The sequence below is a fragment of the Arvicola amphibius genome, chromosome 1, assembly GCF_903992535.2.
Source record: "Arvicola amphibius chromosome 1, mArvAmp1.2, whole genome shotgun sequence".
NCBI classification, from domain to species: Eukaryota; Metazoa; Chordata; class Mammalia; order Rodentia; family Cricetidae; genus Arvicola; species Arvicola amphibius.
The window spans coordinates 197400346-197419533 of record NC_052047.1 but is presented as its reverse complement, the minus strand read 5'-3'; the positions used below and the strand labels follow the sequence as shown (position 1 = coordinate 197419533).

General features: G+C 44.7%; 1 protein-coding gene across 1 annotated transcript in view; it reads right to left on the bottom strand.

Annotated features, from left to right (window-relative positions):
- Atrnl1 (attractin like 1) overlaps nucleotides 1-19188 on the bottom strand; it is a 545233-nt gene that overhangs the window by 80397 nt on the left and 445648 nt on the right. Inside the window, exon 29 of the mRNA XM_042054482.1 lies at nucleotides 12737-12851. Coding sequence (XP_041910416.1) covers nucleotides 12737-12851 — 115 coding nt within the window. The remainder of the gene's footprint in view (nucleotides 1-12736; nucleotides 12852-19188) is intronic.

Sequence of the window (19188 nt, the reverse complement as noted above, 5' to 3'; positions counted from 1 at the left end):
AAGTCTCTACATTGTCCCCACATTGTCCCCGAGTCTCAAGCCAATGACATCAGGGAAGCCGGAAGAGTTCTGAGGATCAGGTATGAGCTGTCAGAAGGAGGATGGACTCCAGTAAAGATGACAGACTGAGGATGGGTGGTCCTGAAGCTGCTCTGTGACACGTGGTGGGAGAGCTAAAGAGCCCAATCAGCTGCTCTGAGACACACGGTGGAAAGCTGAAGAGCCCAATCAGCTGCTCTGTGACATGTGGTGGGTTAGCTAGCAGCCCAATCAGCTGCTCTGAGACACGCGGCGGGTTAGCTACACAGTCCAATCAGCTGCTCTCTATTTCTGGAGCGACAAGGACAAGAAGACAGAGAATATAAGAAAATGAGATCAAATTGTAGGGAAGACTGTTTGGGAGCAGAATGATTTTGTCTCAGAAGTCAGAAGCATGCCTTTGGGGGACAGCTTTAGAGACTGTCTGTCTGTCCAGGATGACTCCGGACAGGGTCGCCAGCTGTGACTGCAGGCGGCTGGAAGAGCCAGAAGTCACCTCATTGCCCTTCTCAGCTCCGTGCTTCTGCAGTTATATAATATCGTGCATAAGTAGCGTAGTGCCCAAACCACCCCATTTATACATTTTATGTATCTATTAATATGGAGGATAGTTTCCTTTTCATCTCGCCAGTAAAGTTTTGAATACCAATGTGACCTGGCCTCTCCCCATTAGAGCGCAGCCTTCAGAGCTAATTGCCTCTCTGAACACTTACGGAGTCGTTTCTCATGATGACTGCGACCAAGGGGAAGGCGGATGGCAAGTCATGGATCGATCTGATGGTCCTTGCCTGGCACGCTGGATAAATGGATCCGAAGGTATGGTCACTGCATCTAGACTTTTAGGGGCTTCAAGGCTCAGTTCAAGTTCTATCAGACAGCAGGTTCAGGGGACAAGAAGCCATTTATTCCAGGGACTGTGGAAGACTCTTCAGACTCCTCTGGGGCCTTCTGCACCCGTTTAGGTCTTTAAGGAAGAATGAACAGGCTTTCTGATGTTTCACTGGTGCGTTGGGTGCTGGGTGCATGGCGGCCCAGGGCGTGCTGCCTATCAATTAAGAAAGTCTGCTCAATTTGCATGGCCTGTGTTCATTTGCAAATGATAAGGCAGATAGATGGAGACATTACTCCCTTCTCAGAGGGTCATTAACTTTTTTCTTAAAAGCTCTTCAAGAAAGACCACCATGGCTTTAAGGAGTTAATGCAATTACAGTCAGGGTTTACCTTTCGTGGGATTACATTTCTACCGCTGCTGTTCATTCTCCCTCAGGACTGGTGTTAAGCATAGATGTATAGTCATACTAATAACACCTCTGGTAGATGCTATCACACCACTGAACAGCACACAGATCTGAGACTGGATTGGATTTTTTAAAATTTTATTATTAAAAGTTTTCAAATAAAAAATCGCACACAAATTAACCATACTCAATGATAAGAAGCAATTTTTATCAAAATTTGAATATATTACCCCCCCAGGTTTTCTGGGGAACAACTACCCTAATGAAATGGGCCCTAGGAAAAAAAAATTTTTATGTGGGAAAAGGAGATTCCCATGGCTTTGATCCACATTTCCTCCCCTTGATGATAAGAAGACATTTTCCCAAACCACTACTTAACTTCCCATATTGTTCTATGGGTCCCCCTTGGCTGCCATTTTATGTGGCAGAATTGGACAGTACTGCTTGCTAAGAGGAAAATTAGTATTCTCTTTATGGTTAGACCGACCTTCACCACAGTAAAATAAACACCAAGCGCCAGGTCCTCTGCATGAGGGATTCCAAGACTTTGCTGTGACTCCAGCTCAGCTACAAATGTGTCTCCTCCTATGCAAGGCTCCATAGGTTTCTTTCTTACAACTGTGGCCTGGAAATAGGCAACCTCTAATGCCATTTCTCAAACTCAAAATGACAGTTCTCTGCCTCGAGGATCACCCATCCACCCTTGTTCAATGCAGAGTACAGAAGCCCTAGTTACTAATGGCACTGGAAGGGGCTGCTGTGGGTAGGAGAATAGGTTAGATACGGCTATGCGGGTAGAGTCTCACTGGCAGGATTAGTGGCTTTATATGAAGACCGCAGACCCCACTCCGTCTCCACCTTCAGACACCTGGATTCTGCCCTCCCAGGCTCCACGACTTTGAGATGTGTGTTTGCTGTCCAGGCCAGTTTGTTTATCATGGAAGCCTCACTGCCAGCAGGCTTCATTCTTTCTTTAGATTCCTTCAGATCCAGAAATGGTCGTTTTAGAGTGACTACAGTGTCTCTGTTCATAAGACGTCCGAAGGGAAGGAGAGTTACTCTTTATGTTTAATTGACAGTCACAAAACTTATATCTTACTGTTTTGATTTTACTTCAAAAGCAGCTTTCTTGTTGTGAATGAATTTCGATCCCCTGCCCTGGCTTTGTAATTACTGGTTGAGCATCACTACCATCTCCCATTCTCTCCTTGACTAAAATAATAATTTACCAATCAGTTACAGAACTACCAGAACGGGTGGTGGGAGGAAGACAGGTCAGGGAAGGGAAGGGTATGGGCTTATGTCAGCGTGAGGCATCCTGTCCCTTCAGACAAAGTGTTTCTACCTGCTTAGCCTGAGGACGTCTGAGTCCAATTGTAGGGTTAGCCCAGACTGAGGCATCCTCACCGGTCATGCTCACTAGGCATCCGGGTTCTTACCGGGATTTCTCTTTGCTTTCTTAACACACAGATCAATCTTTCTCCACTAATTTAAAATCTCAGATGGGAGGGGCAGGACTGCACCGCTGCAGAGTGATGCTGGTCACAGAGAGGAAGCTTGCTCTGTGGTCAAAAGCAGGTAGCTAATCCCTTTATGCAACCCCCCAGTGGACCCACTGAGATGCAGTTATTACTGTGTGGCTCTAGACCAGGGCCCGAACCTCCACGAGTTCACTGTCCTCACAGGTTATGAAAATGAGGTACCCTATAACTTCTGGGGTATACTAACATAAAGGTGTTTAGAGCACAGCATGGATTCTGGACAATAATATTCTGGGTAATGATAATCCCAACAGTGAGGCCTGGCTCTCCCCTGAGGATAACTAGTACACGGACCTTCACTCCATGACATTCAAATATAGTGAAGCTCAGTAGTGTGATCTCAAATTTAAATATAAAAGTTTTTTCTAAATATCATCAAAGGAAGAAATCAAAATTAAAAACATAAAATAGAGCATTTTATGACAGGCCTCATGCATGGTGTGCTGGAAATACAGAACCTGTCTTAGTGTTCTGTGTCAGCCTTCACTAATATTCTGATTTTATTGAATCTTAAATCTAAACAATGAATTTTTAACACATATATTCCATCAAAAGTACAGTTCTCAGCTTAATTTTAGTCCTCAAGATATGTAGCTTCAATGCTTCATGAATCAATAAAGCATAAAGTCTAATCTACTAAGATTATGGGCTTACATTTGTATAGCATATATCTTTTGGTGAGAAGTTCTACATTTTATGAGTAATCAATTTTACTCACCAATCAAATGTTTATCAAGGGGAGCCTGTTGGCAGCTTCTACCCGGGAACCAGTATAGGGAAGCCCACGGGTACTGGCAGTCAAAAAGTAGTAAGGGAGGGAGGAGCTGGGGCCGACCAAGCTATCACACCATGGGACTACAAAGGCATCTCAGAGCGGAAGTGACATTTGAAGCAGAAGAGAGCAAGGGCTTTCATGTACAGGGGGCAGTGGTAAACATGATAAAATATATGCATACCTAGAACTGTAGGGAAATAACAGGTGCGGGGCCAGGTGTGGGGGCACATACAGGTGCGGGGCCAGGTGTGGGGGCACATGCAGGTACGGGGCCAGGTGTAGTGGCACACACAGGTACAGGGCCAGGTGTGGGGGCACATGCAGGTACGGGGCCAGGTGTAGGGGCACATGCAGGTGCGGGGCCAGGTGTAGTGGCACACACAGGTACAGGGCCAGGAGTGGGGGCACATATAGGTAACTGCAGCATGTGGAGAGCGGATGCTGAGGGATGGCCAGTTTGAAACCATCTCAGGAAACACAGTGAGGCATTCAACCAAGCCAGTGTGGAATTACAGTGGCCATAACAAGGGATTGTACTTATTTCATGTTCCTTATGTGCCAGGTGAAAAAACAGGCCTAAGAGTCGAAGCGATTGTGTGAGGCCCCGTCACTCATGCTGCTGTGCACATGGGTCAAATGAGGGACTGTAGGTTCTAGGTAGAGAGGCTGCTGAGCAGTGACGGGGAGGGTTGCCCACCCTGGGGTACATCTCTGGGGGTCTGCCAGGGGGCGTGATATTAACAGTGGTACTTTCCCTTGGCAGAAATCCAGGCTGTGGAAAGGCATGGTGGGATCAAGACTAGAAAAGCAAGGTCTGCTCTGTCTGCTGTGGGGTCAGATTCTGGGACTACTATATCCAAAAGAGAGTAGAGGAGGGAGCCAGAGAGAAAAGGAGAGAGGGAGAGGGAGGGAGGGAGGGAGGGAGGGAGGGACAGAGAGAGAGACAGACGCAGAGAGAGACAGAGACCGAGACAGACAGAGACAGAGATAGACAGAGACAGAGAGAGACAGAGAGAGAGACAGAGAGAGACAGAGATAGAGAGAGAGCCAAGAAGCAAGGGGAAGGACAAGAATGGAGGTAGTGAGGAATGGGCCTACAGGAGAAGGGGAAGGGACTCTGACTTTTACATCTAAACAACAGGAGAGCCAGTGTGAGAGGTGACAGCTGTAAGACCAGGAGACAAGCACACATCCTAACCAGATGCAAAGGACCCCAGAGACTTGCTGGACCCAGGAGAACAGAAAGCGTTGTGTCTGCAAGGGGCAGAGGGGTTTAGCAACCACGGCTTCTCCCTGAATTCTAAGGAGGTACCTGAGATGGGTCAAGGTGTAGAACATCAGGGGGTGCACATGGTTCCAGAAGCCGAGGAGGTGGTGGGGAGGATTCAACAGTCCGACAGCACAGAGCTGAGGTGTACTGTGGGCAGAGGAAAGGGCACGGGAAGGGTACCATTTCCTCACGGCTACACCCATTACTCCGTGACCACTCTGCAACAGCAGGCTTAGCAATCAGACATCTCTGTAATTCCACCTCCACACCTTTTGTTCATTCTACTTTGCAAAATTTCAAATTATGGGTTTATTTGCATGATTATCTGTGTCATGTTTACATCTGCAAAGGTTGCAGCCTTCCCAAGCACACAGCAGATAGTTCTAAACACTCCCCAGTGAGTAGAAACGGCAAGTGGATTCACAACAGCCAGAGCTCTGCAGAGAGGCGAAAGCTATTCCTGCAGTGGGGTTTGGGTCACTGGAATATCAAGCATTCTTGGAGACAGAGTAATATTTATCAACAACAACAATTTTAGACATTTGCTCTTATTTAATTACTTTCCTGGGTCCTCTTCTCCATTCTGTCATTTATTAAACCACACTTTTTCTCCGTGCAGACTCAAATGCTGGCTATGAGCAACAATGGATTTGAGGATAAGAACAACTAACCTGTTGGGTTTTTCTAATGCATCCTCTTTAGTGGTCCAGCTCTTACTTCTGCCCCGCAACTACAGAGTGCTAAGATGATCGACAGAAGCATCTCGACGAGCGTGAAGAAACAGTGGGAGAAGGGCGAAGGGAGAGTCTGCGAGGACAAACTCCCCACAGACTTCTAGAGAGGGGAAACCGGAGGACAGGGTGTGTCGCCGAGATCCAGCATCTCATCCGCCTCCAGAGATGCTCGCTCAGCCATGTTCATGCTGCACACTCACAATAGCAGGGAACAGAAACAACCTAAATGTCCTTCAGATGATGGCCGGATAATGAAAATGTGTCACATATATGTTATGAAATACCATTCAGCTGGGAAGAAAAGTTAAATCATGAAGCGTACAGATAAACAGATGGAACTATAGAACACTATACCGAGGGAGGTAACCCAGATCCAGAGACAAACGCCTCAGGTTCTCTCTTGGTGGTTCCTAGCTCCAAAATTTTAGATGTGACTAAATCTAATCTGGACTAAACACAGAGACCAGGGAAGTAAAAAGGGACCATGACCGTGGGGTGGGGGTGGGACTCTAGAAGGGAGCAGGGCATGGGTGACATGAAGGGGAATGGGGAGAGGCAGAACTTTAGCTGGGAGTAGTGGGTAGGTCGGGGGATAACAACATGGAGGATGTTTTAGAAAGCCAGCGAAATTGCATTATTACATGTTCTCACAAAATTAAACATTACATATGTACATATTTGAATGAAATTATGATACTTGAGATGATGCTACTTCTTCAAGAGCCATATTTTTTTTAAAAAAAAATGCCCAAGGACCAGGCACAAGAAGACTTTCAAGTTGTTTAAAGAGTCCAAGAGACTTTCAAGACAACACAGGCTACTGCCATTGCCCTCGGTTGCCTTCCAGAAGAAAGGCCCCATCGCTGAAGGCACCATGCGCTTTGGATACAGCTTGCAGCCGCTGAGGGGGATCTGACCCAGGAGCCTCTCCTGGAGGTCTTGCTCTCACAGTACCACAGACGCTATGTAAGCTGGCAAGGGAGAAAAGCAACAGTGTTCCTCAGCTGAGATTCTGGTCACACTGACCAGCAAGATAGGATGCCCCAGGGGCATGACAGTAGCGCTTACATCTTGAGAGAGACCAACAGCTGTTCAACTGGATTTACAGCCCTCTTTATAGGAGGGGATGCACCTCTGGCTCTGCAACCCTAACTAACTAGAGGAGAGCTGACTAGCGCCACCTTCCTAAACAGTAGACTATCTTACTACACTCTAAACACTCGTCCATATTTCCACAGAGAACAGTAGCTCCTACCCCTTATCAAGAAGGCACCTTTCTTTTGTGGCAGATGAGACTGTCACAGAAATCCATAAGAGGTCAAAATTTAGAGAACAACCAACCATGGGTGCCAAGCTCCAAGGCAAAATCTGCAATCCCTGCCCCTAAAGCTGAGGGGACATCGTGGAAGAGACGGCAGAAGGACAAAAGAGCCAGAGCTCCAGATGTCTATTCTCCAATGACAGAGACAACGCTGCACCCATGGACTCTCAACATTACGGTTGCCTACACAAGACCTGGACAATAACAGCAGTAGCTGTCATGCCACCATGGAGGAGAAAAATCTCACAAGGCAGCTAATGATTGCCGAGAGAGAGAATCAGTCTTACTCAGGGATGAACCCCTCAACTGGTCCAATCCCAAGTGATCAGCCGTAAAAACACAGACATAAAACAACACTAAATGAACTCAGCAGGTTTTACACACACATGCACACACACACACACACACACACACACACACACACACACACACACATTTATTTATTTATTTATTTATTTATTTATTTATTTATTTATTTATTTATTTGGTTTTTCGAGACAGGGTTTCCCTGTAGTTTCTAGAGCCTGTCCTGGAACTCGCTCTTGTAGACCAGGCTGGCCTCGAACTCAGAGATCCACCTGCCTCTGCCTCCCGAGTGCTGGGATTAAAGGCGTGCGCCACCACCGCCCGGTTTACACACACACACACACGAATTTAAAAGTGACACTGTGCTTTTTTCCATCAACTTGCTACAAGCTAGAATTATACCTCAACAATTGCCCATAAGCAAGCCTATGGGGTATTTGCTTGAATAGCAACTGATGCAGGAGCAGCCAGCCCGCTGTGGGTGGTGCCACCTCTGGGCCCCTAGTCCTGCAGGGTACAAGAAAGCAGGCAGGGGAACCCGCCAGTGGGCAGCATCCTCCATGGTCGGCTTCAGTCCTGCACCAGGTCCTCGACTTCCCTCAGTGACAGAGGTGACCTGAAATAATCCCTGTCCTCTCCATGTTGCTTTGCCTCACAGTAACAGAGACGCTAACTCCGACAGAAGCTGATCAACTTTTGTCACTGGCAAGAGGTACATGGGGAAATAAAGAGTCCTGGTTGGTCATGGGAAACCGGAAGTACATGCTACATGACCAAATGGACAGTTCGTAGTAGAGCTGTCCAGCCTGTCTGGAGTGGGCGTGTGAATCTGCAGAATATGGCCCAGTCGCAGTGGCAGAGCCAGGACTGGTAGTTCTGACGTCATAGTTCACATGGCCATCCCTGTTGTCAGCACACACAGAACCATGCCTGTCCCAGCATGTAGGGCATGACAGCACATGTTTGCATTTGATCCAATTTCTGTGGTAAAATCACCAGCAGAGACCAACGAACCCGGCTTGATCTCTTAATCCCACTGGTTAGCACAGACCCTCCATGACTTTCTTGACTAGATTTAAGTTTGTCTGTTTCCTTGTTTGTTTTTACAGGACTCGGGGCTACATTTAGAAGCCCCTCATGGCTGAGGAGCAGAAAACTCTGGGTTTGAATTCTGGCTCTAAATTCATTTGTTAGCTGAATTGAGTCTGGTCAAGTCATTTAATCGCTGTGGGGATTCAGGTGAAAAGCCGTGTCACGGCAGCTTCACAAAGGGACTGCAAACAGTAAGCATGTTTGTGTACATGTGTGTGTGTAGTGTGTGTGTGTACATACTTTGTGTGGGCATGCATGCGCATGGGTGTGCAAGCATGTGTGTGTATCTAAAACAATGGCTGGCCCAGAATGGTTGTTCTCTCTTCTTCTTCTGACTTAAAGGTCTCTTTGTCATTGTTTTAACGGGAAATACATCAATGACACTGTGGCTAGAATATCACTGTAAACTTCATGCAATACTTGTAGATTAAAGTGAGATGTCACAGTCTCAGACATCCCAGCAGTATCTGCCTTGTTAATGTCAGAAATCCCTCACAGGCTGAGGAGACAGCCCGGTACGCTGCTGTCCTAGCCTGGCAACCTGTGTTCACGCCTGGGACCCACATAAAGGTAGAAGGAAAGAAGAAAGGCTGTCATTTTACCTCACACATGTACTGTGCTGCATGTGTGTCCCGCTACCACATATACATGTCGATAACAAAAATCTTTAAAAATAAATCATATTTTAGCTGAAGCATACTGCTCCATTCCAGTTGTGGACATTTGGGGGCCCAGCAAGGAACATTAATCTGCCTTTCATTAGGAAGAATTCATAAACTATGGAATCCAGAATCTTCCATCAGAGCCAGTGGCCAATAATTTGTGCTTCTCAAGAGGTCCACTCTCTTTGTCCACATTCCATCCTCATGTGGCTCTAAAATGCTGGGGACAGGACTGTCTGAGTTGTTGGAGAAAGCGTGGTTTAGTGTCACACAGCAGAGCGACTTAACGTGTGCAGTTTTCATGAGAATACAGGTTCTGTAGCAACCGTGAGACAAGGAGAGAAAGTGGCTGTGTGGTGAACACATGACCACAGTACTGATCAGTAATCTCAGAGCCTGGTGTGCTTGGCAGGCATGCTCTCAGGAAACACACGTGATGCAGCATGTTTGCTGGGTTAGCCAGGTACCTGATTAGTCTAACTCTACAGACACCAAAAACAAACAAACACAAAACCATTTAACACACACAGATAATACATGTAAGAGACATACATTAGCATACACACAGTCAAACACAGACATAAACACAGACACACAAACAGACATTATACAGATACACACACACTCTCACACACTAAAAACACTGGCAGGTTAGAAAGAAGTCTAAAGAGGGGGTGTCAAGAAAGGAGAATGGAATCTATGTGGGGAGAGCAGGAGAAGGGAATCGGACAGGGGTGGGGTGGAAAGAGTACCATGCGGAGGGCAAATGGGAACAAAGTTTAATGATGTCATATTTGTATAGAAATGTCCCAGTGGAACCCATTACTTTGGAAGTTTAACAAAAAGTGAACAGATAATACCAAGAAAATGATTAGCGCCCGAGTAATCCAGAGGTCAAATGTGCAGTTTTTCCTTTGATCTCGGATTAGATGAAGGGCAGAGGCAGTGCACATTTTCAAGACAGACGCAAAAAAAGGGCACCGCTACCCATTAAATATTACAAAAATTATCAGTAGAAGGAGGCAAGCACATTTGAGTCCCATAGGATCACCAGCTGCCCCTGCAGGACAGATACGCATCACCAGGTGCTAAATGCAGTTTTGAGAAAGAATCTGGGCAGAACCAAAGAAGATTCAGTAGTTTGGCAAGTGGGGTGTGTGTGTGTGCGCGCGCATATGTGTGCATGCATGTGTGCATATGTGTGTGACTGCTTTCATGGAGAGGGTCCGTGACGGTCTGCCTGGACTTGGGAGGAAGGGCCACCCTCCACACTGGTGTGTTGAATGGGCAATAACAGGTCTGGGAAGGGTGACTGTCCTGAAGGCACCGGGGCTACATTCCAACACAGCCACGAGACCATTATTCTACTATAGCCAAATCAATGATCCAGCAAAGTTGAATTTAAAATGGACATAATGGATGAATCTATTCCAGTACCTTTTGAGTCCCCACTGACATCTTTACTTGGCTTGCTTTGTACCTGTCAATCAGCCATCACCCTACCCACCCATGGCACATCATGTATTTCTTTTTTTTTTTTTTCGAGACAGGGTTTCTCTGTAGCTTTTTTAGAGCCTGTCCTGGAACTAGCTCTTGTAGACCAGGCTGGTCTCGAACTCACAGAGATCCGCCTGCCTCTGCCTCCCGAGTGCTGGGATTAAAGGTGTGCGCCACCACCGCCCGGCGGGCACATCATGTATTTCAAAGCAGATGCCGTCAGTAGATAACACTGTACCTTGAAGGATAGAATCAAGGAATATTCTTATTCCTCTAATAACCGGGAAGATTTATTAGGTTTTTCTTGGAGTGGGGAGAAGTGAAAAGATTGTCTTGAATAATGCAGACACACAGCACACCTCCCTTGCAGGCTCTGGAATAAGCATGTGCACTATTTCAAGGTTCGACCTCTCTACCTAGAGCAGCCCTGACGACACCATCGTTGTCAATTCAAATGCTCCGACCCACAAAGATGTGGGCTGTCAGTGATGAAGAAGCAGGCTCTCTGCTACACGTGGGATGCTAGCCGCAATATTTTCTCTTTGCTCGCTACCCTTGCCTTCCCTACTCCAATTATTCCTTGAGCATAGTAACACAGTGCGTTCTACACCTAACACCTCTCACTTGGAGACTTGGAGCTCTGTATCACCTACTTCACAGCCTTGCCATGGGGATCAAACATGAAAAACAGGGAGAGCACTGTGTAAATAACACCACAAAAGGAGCAGCATCGCAAGGAAGCACAGTGCCTCCTGTGAGGAAACGCGGCTGCAGCAACGGTCCACACAGCTACTGGGCCTTTGGGAATCGGTCAAAGAAGTCTCCAAAGGTTAAAGGGCCGGACAGATATTGGCAGCTGCCTGGACTTTCTCCCCATCAGTGAGTCATCTTGTCAAGGATGGAGAGGAGCCTTGGTGTATGTCACCTTGGCTCGTTTTCATTACTGAAGTATTTGTTTTGGAATTCATTCCAGCTCTAAAACAATGCTTCCATTAGCTGGGCACAGCCCTATAAATATCCATCTCATCTGACCAGTGTCAAACCATTCTGCCTTCTGCATTCTGTGCACCTAGGCAGAGCTCAAAAACAAATCCACCCACCTGGTATTGCAGAAGGTGCAGACAGGATCTCTCTCTCTCTCTCTCTCTCTCTCTCTCTCTCTCTCTCTCTCTCTCTGAATAAACATTTACTGTTGAGAAATCCTTGCACTAAGGCAACCTCAGGAGTGTTGTAAATGAGTCTAAGGCTGCCGGGAACTGTTCACAGGGGGTAGTTTTGCAGCAAGGATACTTGGAGCTTAAAAGGTGTAAGATGGTATAGTTTCCATTTTGAGGGGATACACACAAACCATGTCAAGGTCAAAGTTAAGCCGGGGAGTGAGCAAAGATAAGTAGGAAGGTAAGCATTCCATTGCAGCCTGGAAGCTTCCAGGACCCTGGCGTTTTGTTTAATGTATAAAGGAACTGAGGAGAAAGATCTGGAATCTCCCTTTCTCTCAGAACCATTCATTCCATGAAGAGCTGACCAGAAAAGACAATAATCAGAATATAAACAAAGTAATTTGGGTTGATGGACTATCACAGAGAGGTGAGTGTGACACATGATCCGACTACCGATTACATCCACATCTGGTGTGTCTGTGGGATGGAGGGCATCCCAGCTAGGAGGAACCACAAGACCATACTTACAATCATCTCCAAAGCCAAAACATACTTTTCAGGGATGAAAGGGTGACTCAGAACAGGACCCAGTGTGCTCATCTGCAGGAAAGAGAGCGACTAGCCTGTATCAGCCCACTTGTCTGGGCTGGAGGACAACAGATCCCGCTCACATGGAGGTGTCTGCAGGAGCTATTGTCTCCCGATGCTACTGAGTCACACACACTCCCCTGGGTTGGTTCCCCATCACGGATGCAAAGCTTTCATCATAGCTATCAGCTGGCTTCCTCTAAGCCGTACTTACTACGGAGAAAGAAGCCAGCCCAAAGCATCAGGAACTTGTTTCCTTGCTAGCGAGTGTCCTTACAGCAACTGGGTCACACCACACTGCACAAATACACATGCATCAACAGACGTTCACACGGGAAACACTGGGGAATGTCAAAGCACAGAATGTATGCATTCGTGTGACAGTTTATGCGCTAATAAGATTTCATTACCGTGTTCTGAATCAGAAACTGGGAAGTGGCCTGACAGTGTTTCCAGTGCAGCTGTTGCTTCTCTATCAAGTTTGCGTAACTCCGGTTGGCTCATGTGTCATACCTGACTGCCCAGGGGGTGGGGCGCCCGATGATCCTCTCGGCAGACAGAGAAACACCGTCAGGACAGCGGCTCTGTTCCCAGCACAGGGTTCTATGGCTATTGGCTTAGGTGCGCCCTGGAAAAGAAAACCCACGGTAAGTTTGCACAGGTGGCACGGCATGGCTGATTTCTGTTGCATTTCCTCTATCCCTTAGTCAGTGAGAACTCCTGGCTGTTGGGCGATACCCTAATGCTGGCACGGTGTGGATGTGTGCTTATCCCTCACGTGACAACGTGAGTACATTTCACTACAATATACAGCTGGTATAGCCCAAAGATAAGCATCTTCCCCAGGTTTTCTCATCAGTGATGTGCCACATAACCTGATTTATCTAATTAAGTGATCACAATTCCAAATATCCTATTGGCACAGCTACTTTTTAAAAGTCACCTCCATGTATGCATGTCTAATACACCAAACTGAAGTGACGTTACTGCTAAGGTCAAGGGAAGTGCCATCACGTCGCGAAGCCTACACTAGCGGCATGGTGTCAGCATACAACATGAGGTCATTACATCAGCCCTCCTGCTCTACAACAGGCATCTAGATTCAGCCTCCTCGTCAAGCTAGCTTTATGGCCACTGCCCTATGTCATCTTCTCTACCCCTACCTGACCTGGTGACCACATCTCTGCCCTTTGTCTCTGCGTATATGACTAAAGAGAATTCCATATAAAAGTGGGAGTTCCATATATAAAGTGGCATGCCTCTAAAATTACCTTAATGAAACACGCATGTGATAACTGTCCAGCAATAATACACCTGTATAAATAGCAGGGCAGAAATAAGGCAAATATGCTAAAAACTGATAATGACAACATTGCAGTAATGTCTTACGATGAATTAGATGCTTCACAGCCTTGCATATATTATCTGGGTTAAGTCTTAAATGATTCCTACAAGAGGAGAATATCAAAGAGGGTTCTTATGTAGATATTTCCTCCAAATAAAGATTCAGAAAGTAATGGAGACTTACAAGTTTCAGGAAGCGCCTGAAACAGACAATTTTCACAAGCCTCTCCCCAAGGACACAAGCAGTGTGGGGGCTGGGGGGGGGGCCCTGGCCAGCTGACCTCTCTGCACTCCTATGAGTAATCTAATAACTCACTGGTCCTCTAAACTAGACGGGCAGAAATGCTGGGGAGGGACTTTGTTGGTTTCCTATCTGAGGTGGGAAGATGTTTGCTCCCACCTCGCACGAAGTCAAGGAGCACGTATAAACTCTCTACAGCTTGGAAGAAGTAGAGGCCTGGCGTGTAGCTCAGGTAGCTTCCTCTGGAGTCTGCGTTCTCAACAGTAGCCTATGACCCATTGACAGGCACACACGCTCTCCATACACACACTACTACAAGACACATGCCTCCACCCTCACCCCTTTCCTACTTACACACAATATATACATATTTGGAGCTTAAAAATAAATAGTGAGACTTTTGAGACATCAAGGTTTTCATCTTGGCCTAGGAATCACAGATTGGGCTACATTATTTGAGGAATTACAGGTGGGAGACAGCAGTATGTCAAAGAGGCATTTCTGCACAAAGGCAAAATTAAATAGAAAAAAAACAAAAATACCTTTAATTATTAGAATAAATGATTTATTCAGATTTTTTTAACTTAAGATGTTTGAACTTTTGAAGAAATATAGACATATGTAGTCATTCACCTAGAATATTCTAGAATGTTGCCATTTCCAGAGAGCTTAATGAGCCATTAAAGATAAAATATGTTCCCTTTTATGTAAAACTTAGACTGAGTTCCCGGTCACAACGGTTTTATGTGGTTATAAAGTATTTCTCCTTTTATAGCAACATAAATCTCTTGTTTAAAAATTTTCCTCCTCTAGATATATTTTGGAAGTTTTCAATATAAAGGTGGAAGTGGTCAGGATGGGAAGCAGAGGGCATTAAAATGTTCCAGGATAATGCGAGCAGCCATGCTGTTTGACTTGTACAAGTTACAAGATCTACGGGCTGATACCTTAGAAGTTTACATTTAATTTAACAGATTAAGTTTTGAAAATGTTAAGTTAGAATTAGCATAAATACATAGATATTATCTAGTGATGTAAATATTTAGAGAATAGGCTTGTCATACGGCAACACTAACAGAAAAAGCACCATGAATTTCCCAACCATATTTCTAGGCAACTGAAATGTATTTAAATTTAACAGATGCAAAATATATGTAAAGGTCAATTTGTTGAAATACACCCAGAGAATGTAAATGAATTCCAGGTTTAAATGACAGTGACTTATTAGAAATATTAAAATCTCCTTCACTGTAGATAACAAAAAATGAGATAATGTTATCTTTGTTACTATGTTCTCCGACTCTGAGTGGAACAACCAACACATTTGTTTATCCAAAGTCATTTAAAAATTTGATTGCAGAAACTAGAACAGCAGAATTTGGATGAGACTAAAGATTTTTGAGAATTAGTTTGGTTTGGGGTGGGGATTAGGAAATAAATGGTTTGGGAATTCATTAGTCGGTCTTGTGGCCAGGCTACCTTCCCACTTTCTAACACCACAAGAAAGACAGTAAATGTCAAAACCATCAACTGAAGGAAAAATTAGCAAACTGTAAATCTAATTGCAAGTTTCTGGTGGAACAGAGCCTAATCACCTAACTCTGTGAACTTCAGAGACCCTGCAATGGAGGGTCTGAGGGTGTGAAGAGCCCGACCATGGAATGGGAATTATGTGAGAAGACCTAGTTGCAGAACCATTCTAGACTAATTTTCTCACTCTTGGTTCTGCTGGGATCATGTAAAAACACTTTTAAAAACCTCTTTGTGTTGGTAAGCTATGTAAAAGGAGATTATAATTCTGTTTTAAAACCAAATTGCCGTACAACTTGGTCTATATTTAGCTCTAATAATTTTCATAGGAGGATATTAGCAAAACATGAATTATTCATTATGTTTAAAATATTAGTTACTAGCCAGTTCTTTGACACTTCTGGAAGGAATTCACATAATTAAAAATTATTGTGAAAGAATTTGTGACAAATATCAGTTTAAATGTGGGCTTTTAAACGTTAAAAAAGGAGAGAAACACTAAATCACATTTGAATTTTACAAAAGGAAGTGGCAACATGCTACACACGATAATATTCTGGATAATATTTGTCAGTTGTTTTGTGATAAACCGTGAATCACAGTCCCTTCCCAATGACATAACAGGCTCACAGAGTCTTGCAATTTATTGTGGATCTTCCACATCTGCCCTGGGAGGAGACAAGGCTCAGGTCTGTTGCCTGCAGCACTCGGCAGCTGGGATTGACTTCAAGGCATTTTCCTGTTCGCTGCCAAAAGCTGGCCTGAGAACACAGCAACGGTGAAGTAACGAGCAGCCCTAGTTTCAGAAGCCCCGGCACGCAACACCCACACAGAACTGTGAGGTTTGCTGGAGGTTTTTCAAACTACAGAACTTATTTTTACATCGCCATTGTGATAGGTCATAAGTGTTATGGTGAAGCCTTCCCAGTCTTATTTAGCTATTAAAAACAAATTAACAGAGAAGCTTCTGGAACCACAAATAGTTTCAAGGTAAATCTTAAAACACAGTATGTTCTGAAAGTGAGACTGCCATTTGAGGCAGGGGTCCATCTTGACAACTACCCTGCAGGCTCAGAACATGCCAAAGGGCAAAGCTAGCTAAAGATTTTGATGGCTAGAAACCCCAGGGAGTCCATCTCTGGAGGTCCTGTATGGCATGGTGGCCCGGATTTATAGGATATTTGATGCTCTCACACCAGACCATTAAGATGGTGCTCGGAGCCTAAAAGTGTGTGTTATACATTCTGAAATACTTGCCAACCAACAGAGGATGTCTGTGGGTCAGAAAGGGCCCGGATGCTGCCACGTGCGGTCTAGCACAGAATGGTATTCTGGGTGTTTGGTCACAACGCTGGTCCATCTGTAAACCACCTCTGTCGATGTGATGGCTATTCCTCAACTCTGTATAAGTTGCAGAATGGCTCATCTTAGTCCACCATCTTTCCGTGATCCAGGACTTCGTCCCTACAGTGGTTACTTTTATAATCGACATCCCTCTAGGCCACATCAAGTGTCTCGTAACCATGCTGCTGTTCCTGGTCTGAGGTACCTGCTACTCCCTTTTCAGTACTTTCCCTGCTGCTGACCTCTGGTTAGGAAGATGGTGGTTTTTCTATCCCTCTTGAAGAACAGATCCTTCCTCTTTCTCTGTGTGTCTCTTTCTCTCTCTTTCCATCTTTCATTTTATCCTGTCATGGATGTGTCCCACCACACACGAAACTCCTAAATCAAGTTCCCATTCTTTACTTAGCTCCTCTAGTTACCCCTCTCTTTGAAATGCCCAAGCACCACGCTGACTTGGGGGAGCTTGTCTCTCAGTCTTTTGTTACAGGTATTGAAGTGCATGCTGGTGGCCATGAGGTCCCGAGCAGGCTTTGCCTGTCTGTCATCTGCTGCCGTGGATACCACAGTAGTCAAGGAGGGAAGGTATGAGCAAGCAAGCTCGTCACAGGGGTTGCAGTCGGCCAATAGCACGGCACGACAGTGTCCAATGAATGGCTCTAGAAGGACAATAAGGTGACAACCACAAACATGGGCTGGCACGGTAGGAGCCGCGTGCTGCTAAGCACTGGACACCATTGTTACGTACAACTGCAGCGAGCTTACTAGGAGAAAGTGCCGTTTCCATTACAGAGATGAAGAGACGATTCAGAGAGGCCAGCTGATACTGCCATGTAACACGGGCAGTCAGGGCAGATCAGGATTCAAGTGTGTAAGTTCTTAATTGAAATTCTAGCCACAATATTGTCAGGCTACTCTATGTTCTAAATATACAATTTTATTAAGAGTACATTTTTCAGAATTCAAGGTTTCTCTTATCCTGTCAGTTGGCTATAAGGAGCAGAAACCGACTGAGGATTTATGTGTGTATATATCTATATCTCTGCTCATTTATCTTAAAAATATCTTAATTAATCCTCTGAGAACTCCATACATTATTTTAATTATGATTTTTTTATTATTTAAAGACTTTAATGAAAGTTTTCTTCATACAATAGACTCTAATCATACTTTCCCTGCCCACGAATTCATTTAGATTCCCCACCTCCTCACCACCAAACTCTAACCCCTCTTTTGCTCTCTTTTTAGAAAAAAAAAAAACCAGACCAAACCAACCAACCAAACCAAAAAACTAGGCAAACAAATTAAAACAAACAAACCAAAAATAAATAGCAAAGAAAAAAAGCATATCAAAAAAACACACACAGCCACAAAACACCCCCCAAACACCTCCACCCCCACAAAGACATCCTCACCCACACAAACATACTCACCCAGACATACAAACACACATGCTCTCTCACACACACAAACACAGCAACACATCCACAAAACACCCCTCCCACAAACACGCAAACACTCCTCACAAATACCCCCTCATTCAATAACTCCCCCCCCACAAACAACCCTTCCACACACACATACATCCACATAATCACAAAGACACACAATGAGCATTAAGAATAAACAAGACCCAGGGTCAGCTTTGCCATTGTCTGTGTGTTCCTAAGTCAGTTTCTCTAAATGTAAAGTGAACCAGTAGGCTGAGTGACCTTTAGGGTCCCTTTCCTCTTTAATAAATTGTGACTATGATGTATATGATTTATGGATAAACTCTAGAATATCTGACATAGCAGTACCTAGTACTATGCCTAAGAATCATGAAATTTAAAATTTCCAGTGCTTGCTAATGCTTTTTCCTGTTCAGGCACATTTAATGGCCGTTGTAATTTAAAGAACATTCTCACACAGTATGATGAATAGATCACATGGACCTGAATGGCCACCATCGCATGCCAAAAAAGCAATTAGAAAATTGAATCAAGGAATTAAGGATTAATGTGGATATGTTATAGCTGTCATCAGTAATGAGTGTTTTGACAGGGAGAGAATAGTCTGACAGTATTCACAAATACCAATCTGATCTATGAGTGAATTATTAGAAAAGCAAACAACTGCACGTTAATCAGCCCAGGATTCCATGTCTGCAGTGGTTAATGCAGACCTATCTATAAATATGAACAGTTTTGTATTTGCAGCTTAATGATTGCTTAGATTGATAGAAAATTTAGTTTTTAGTCACATTAATAAAACTTAATGAATTTACTGAGCCTTGAATTAAGTCAGTGCAGTAGCTAGATTCATGGCTAATCAAATATGTTGGATTCCATAGGATCAGCAAGTCCCAGGGTTCCAGATGCCAAGATCAGATTTTCGGATTTCACTGTCAGTCTTGAAAAAAGAGTGAGGCTGGAAACCACATTCTTTACTGATTGACTTTTCCCTCCACATGAAATGATAAATGAAAAAAATTACATTGGCTGGCTTGATACAGTAGGAGAATTCACAG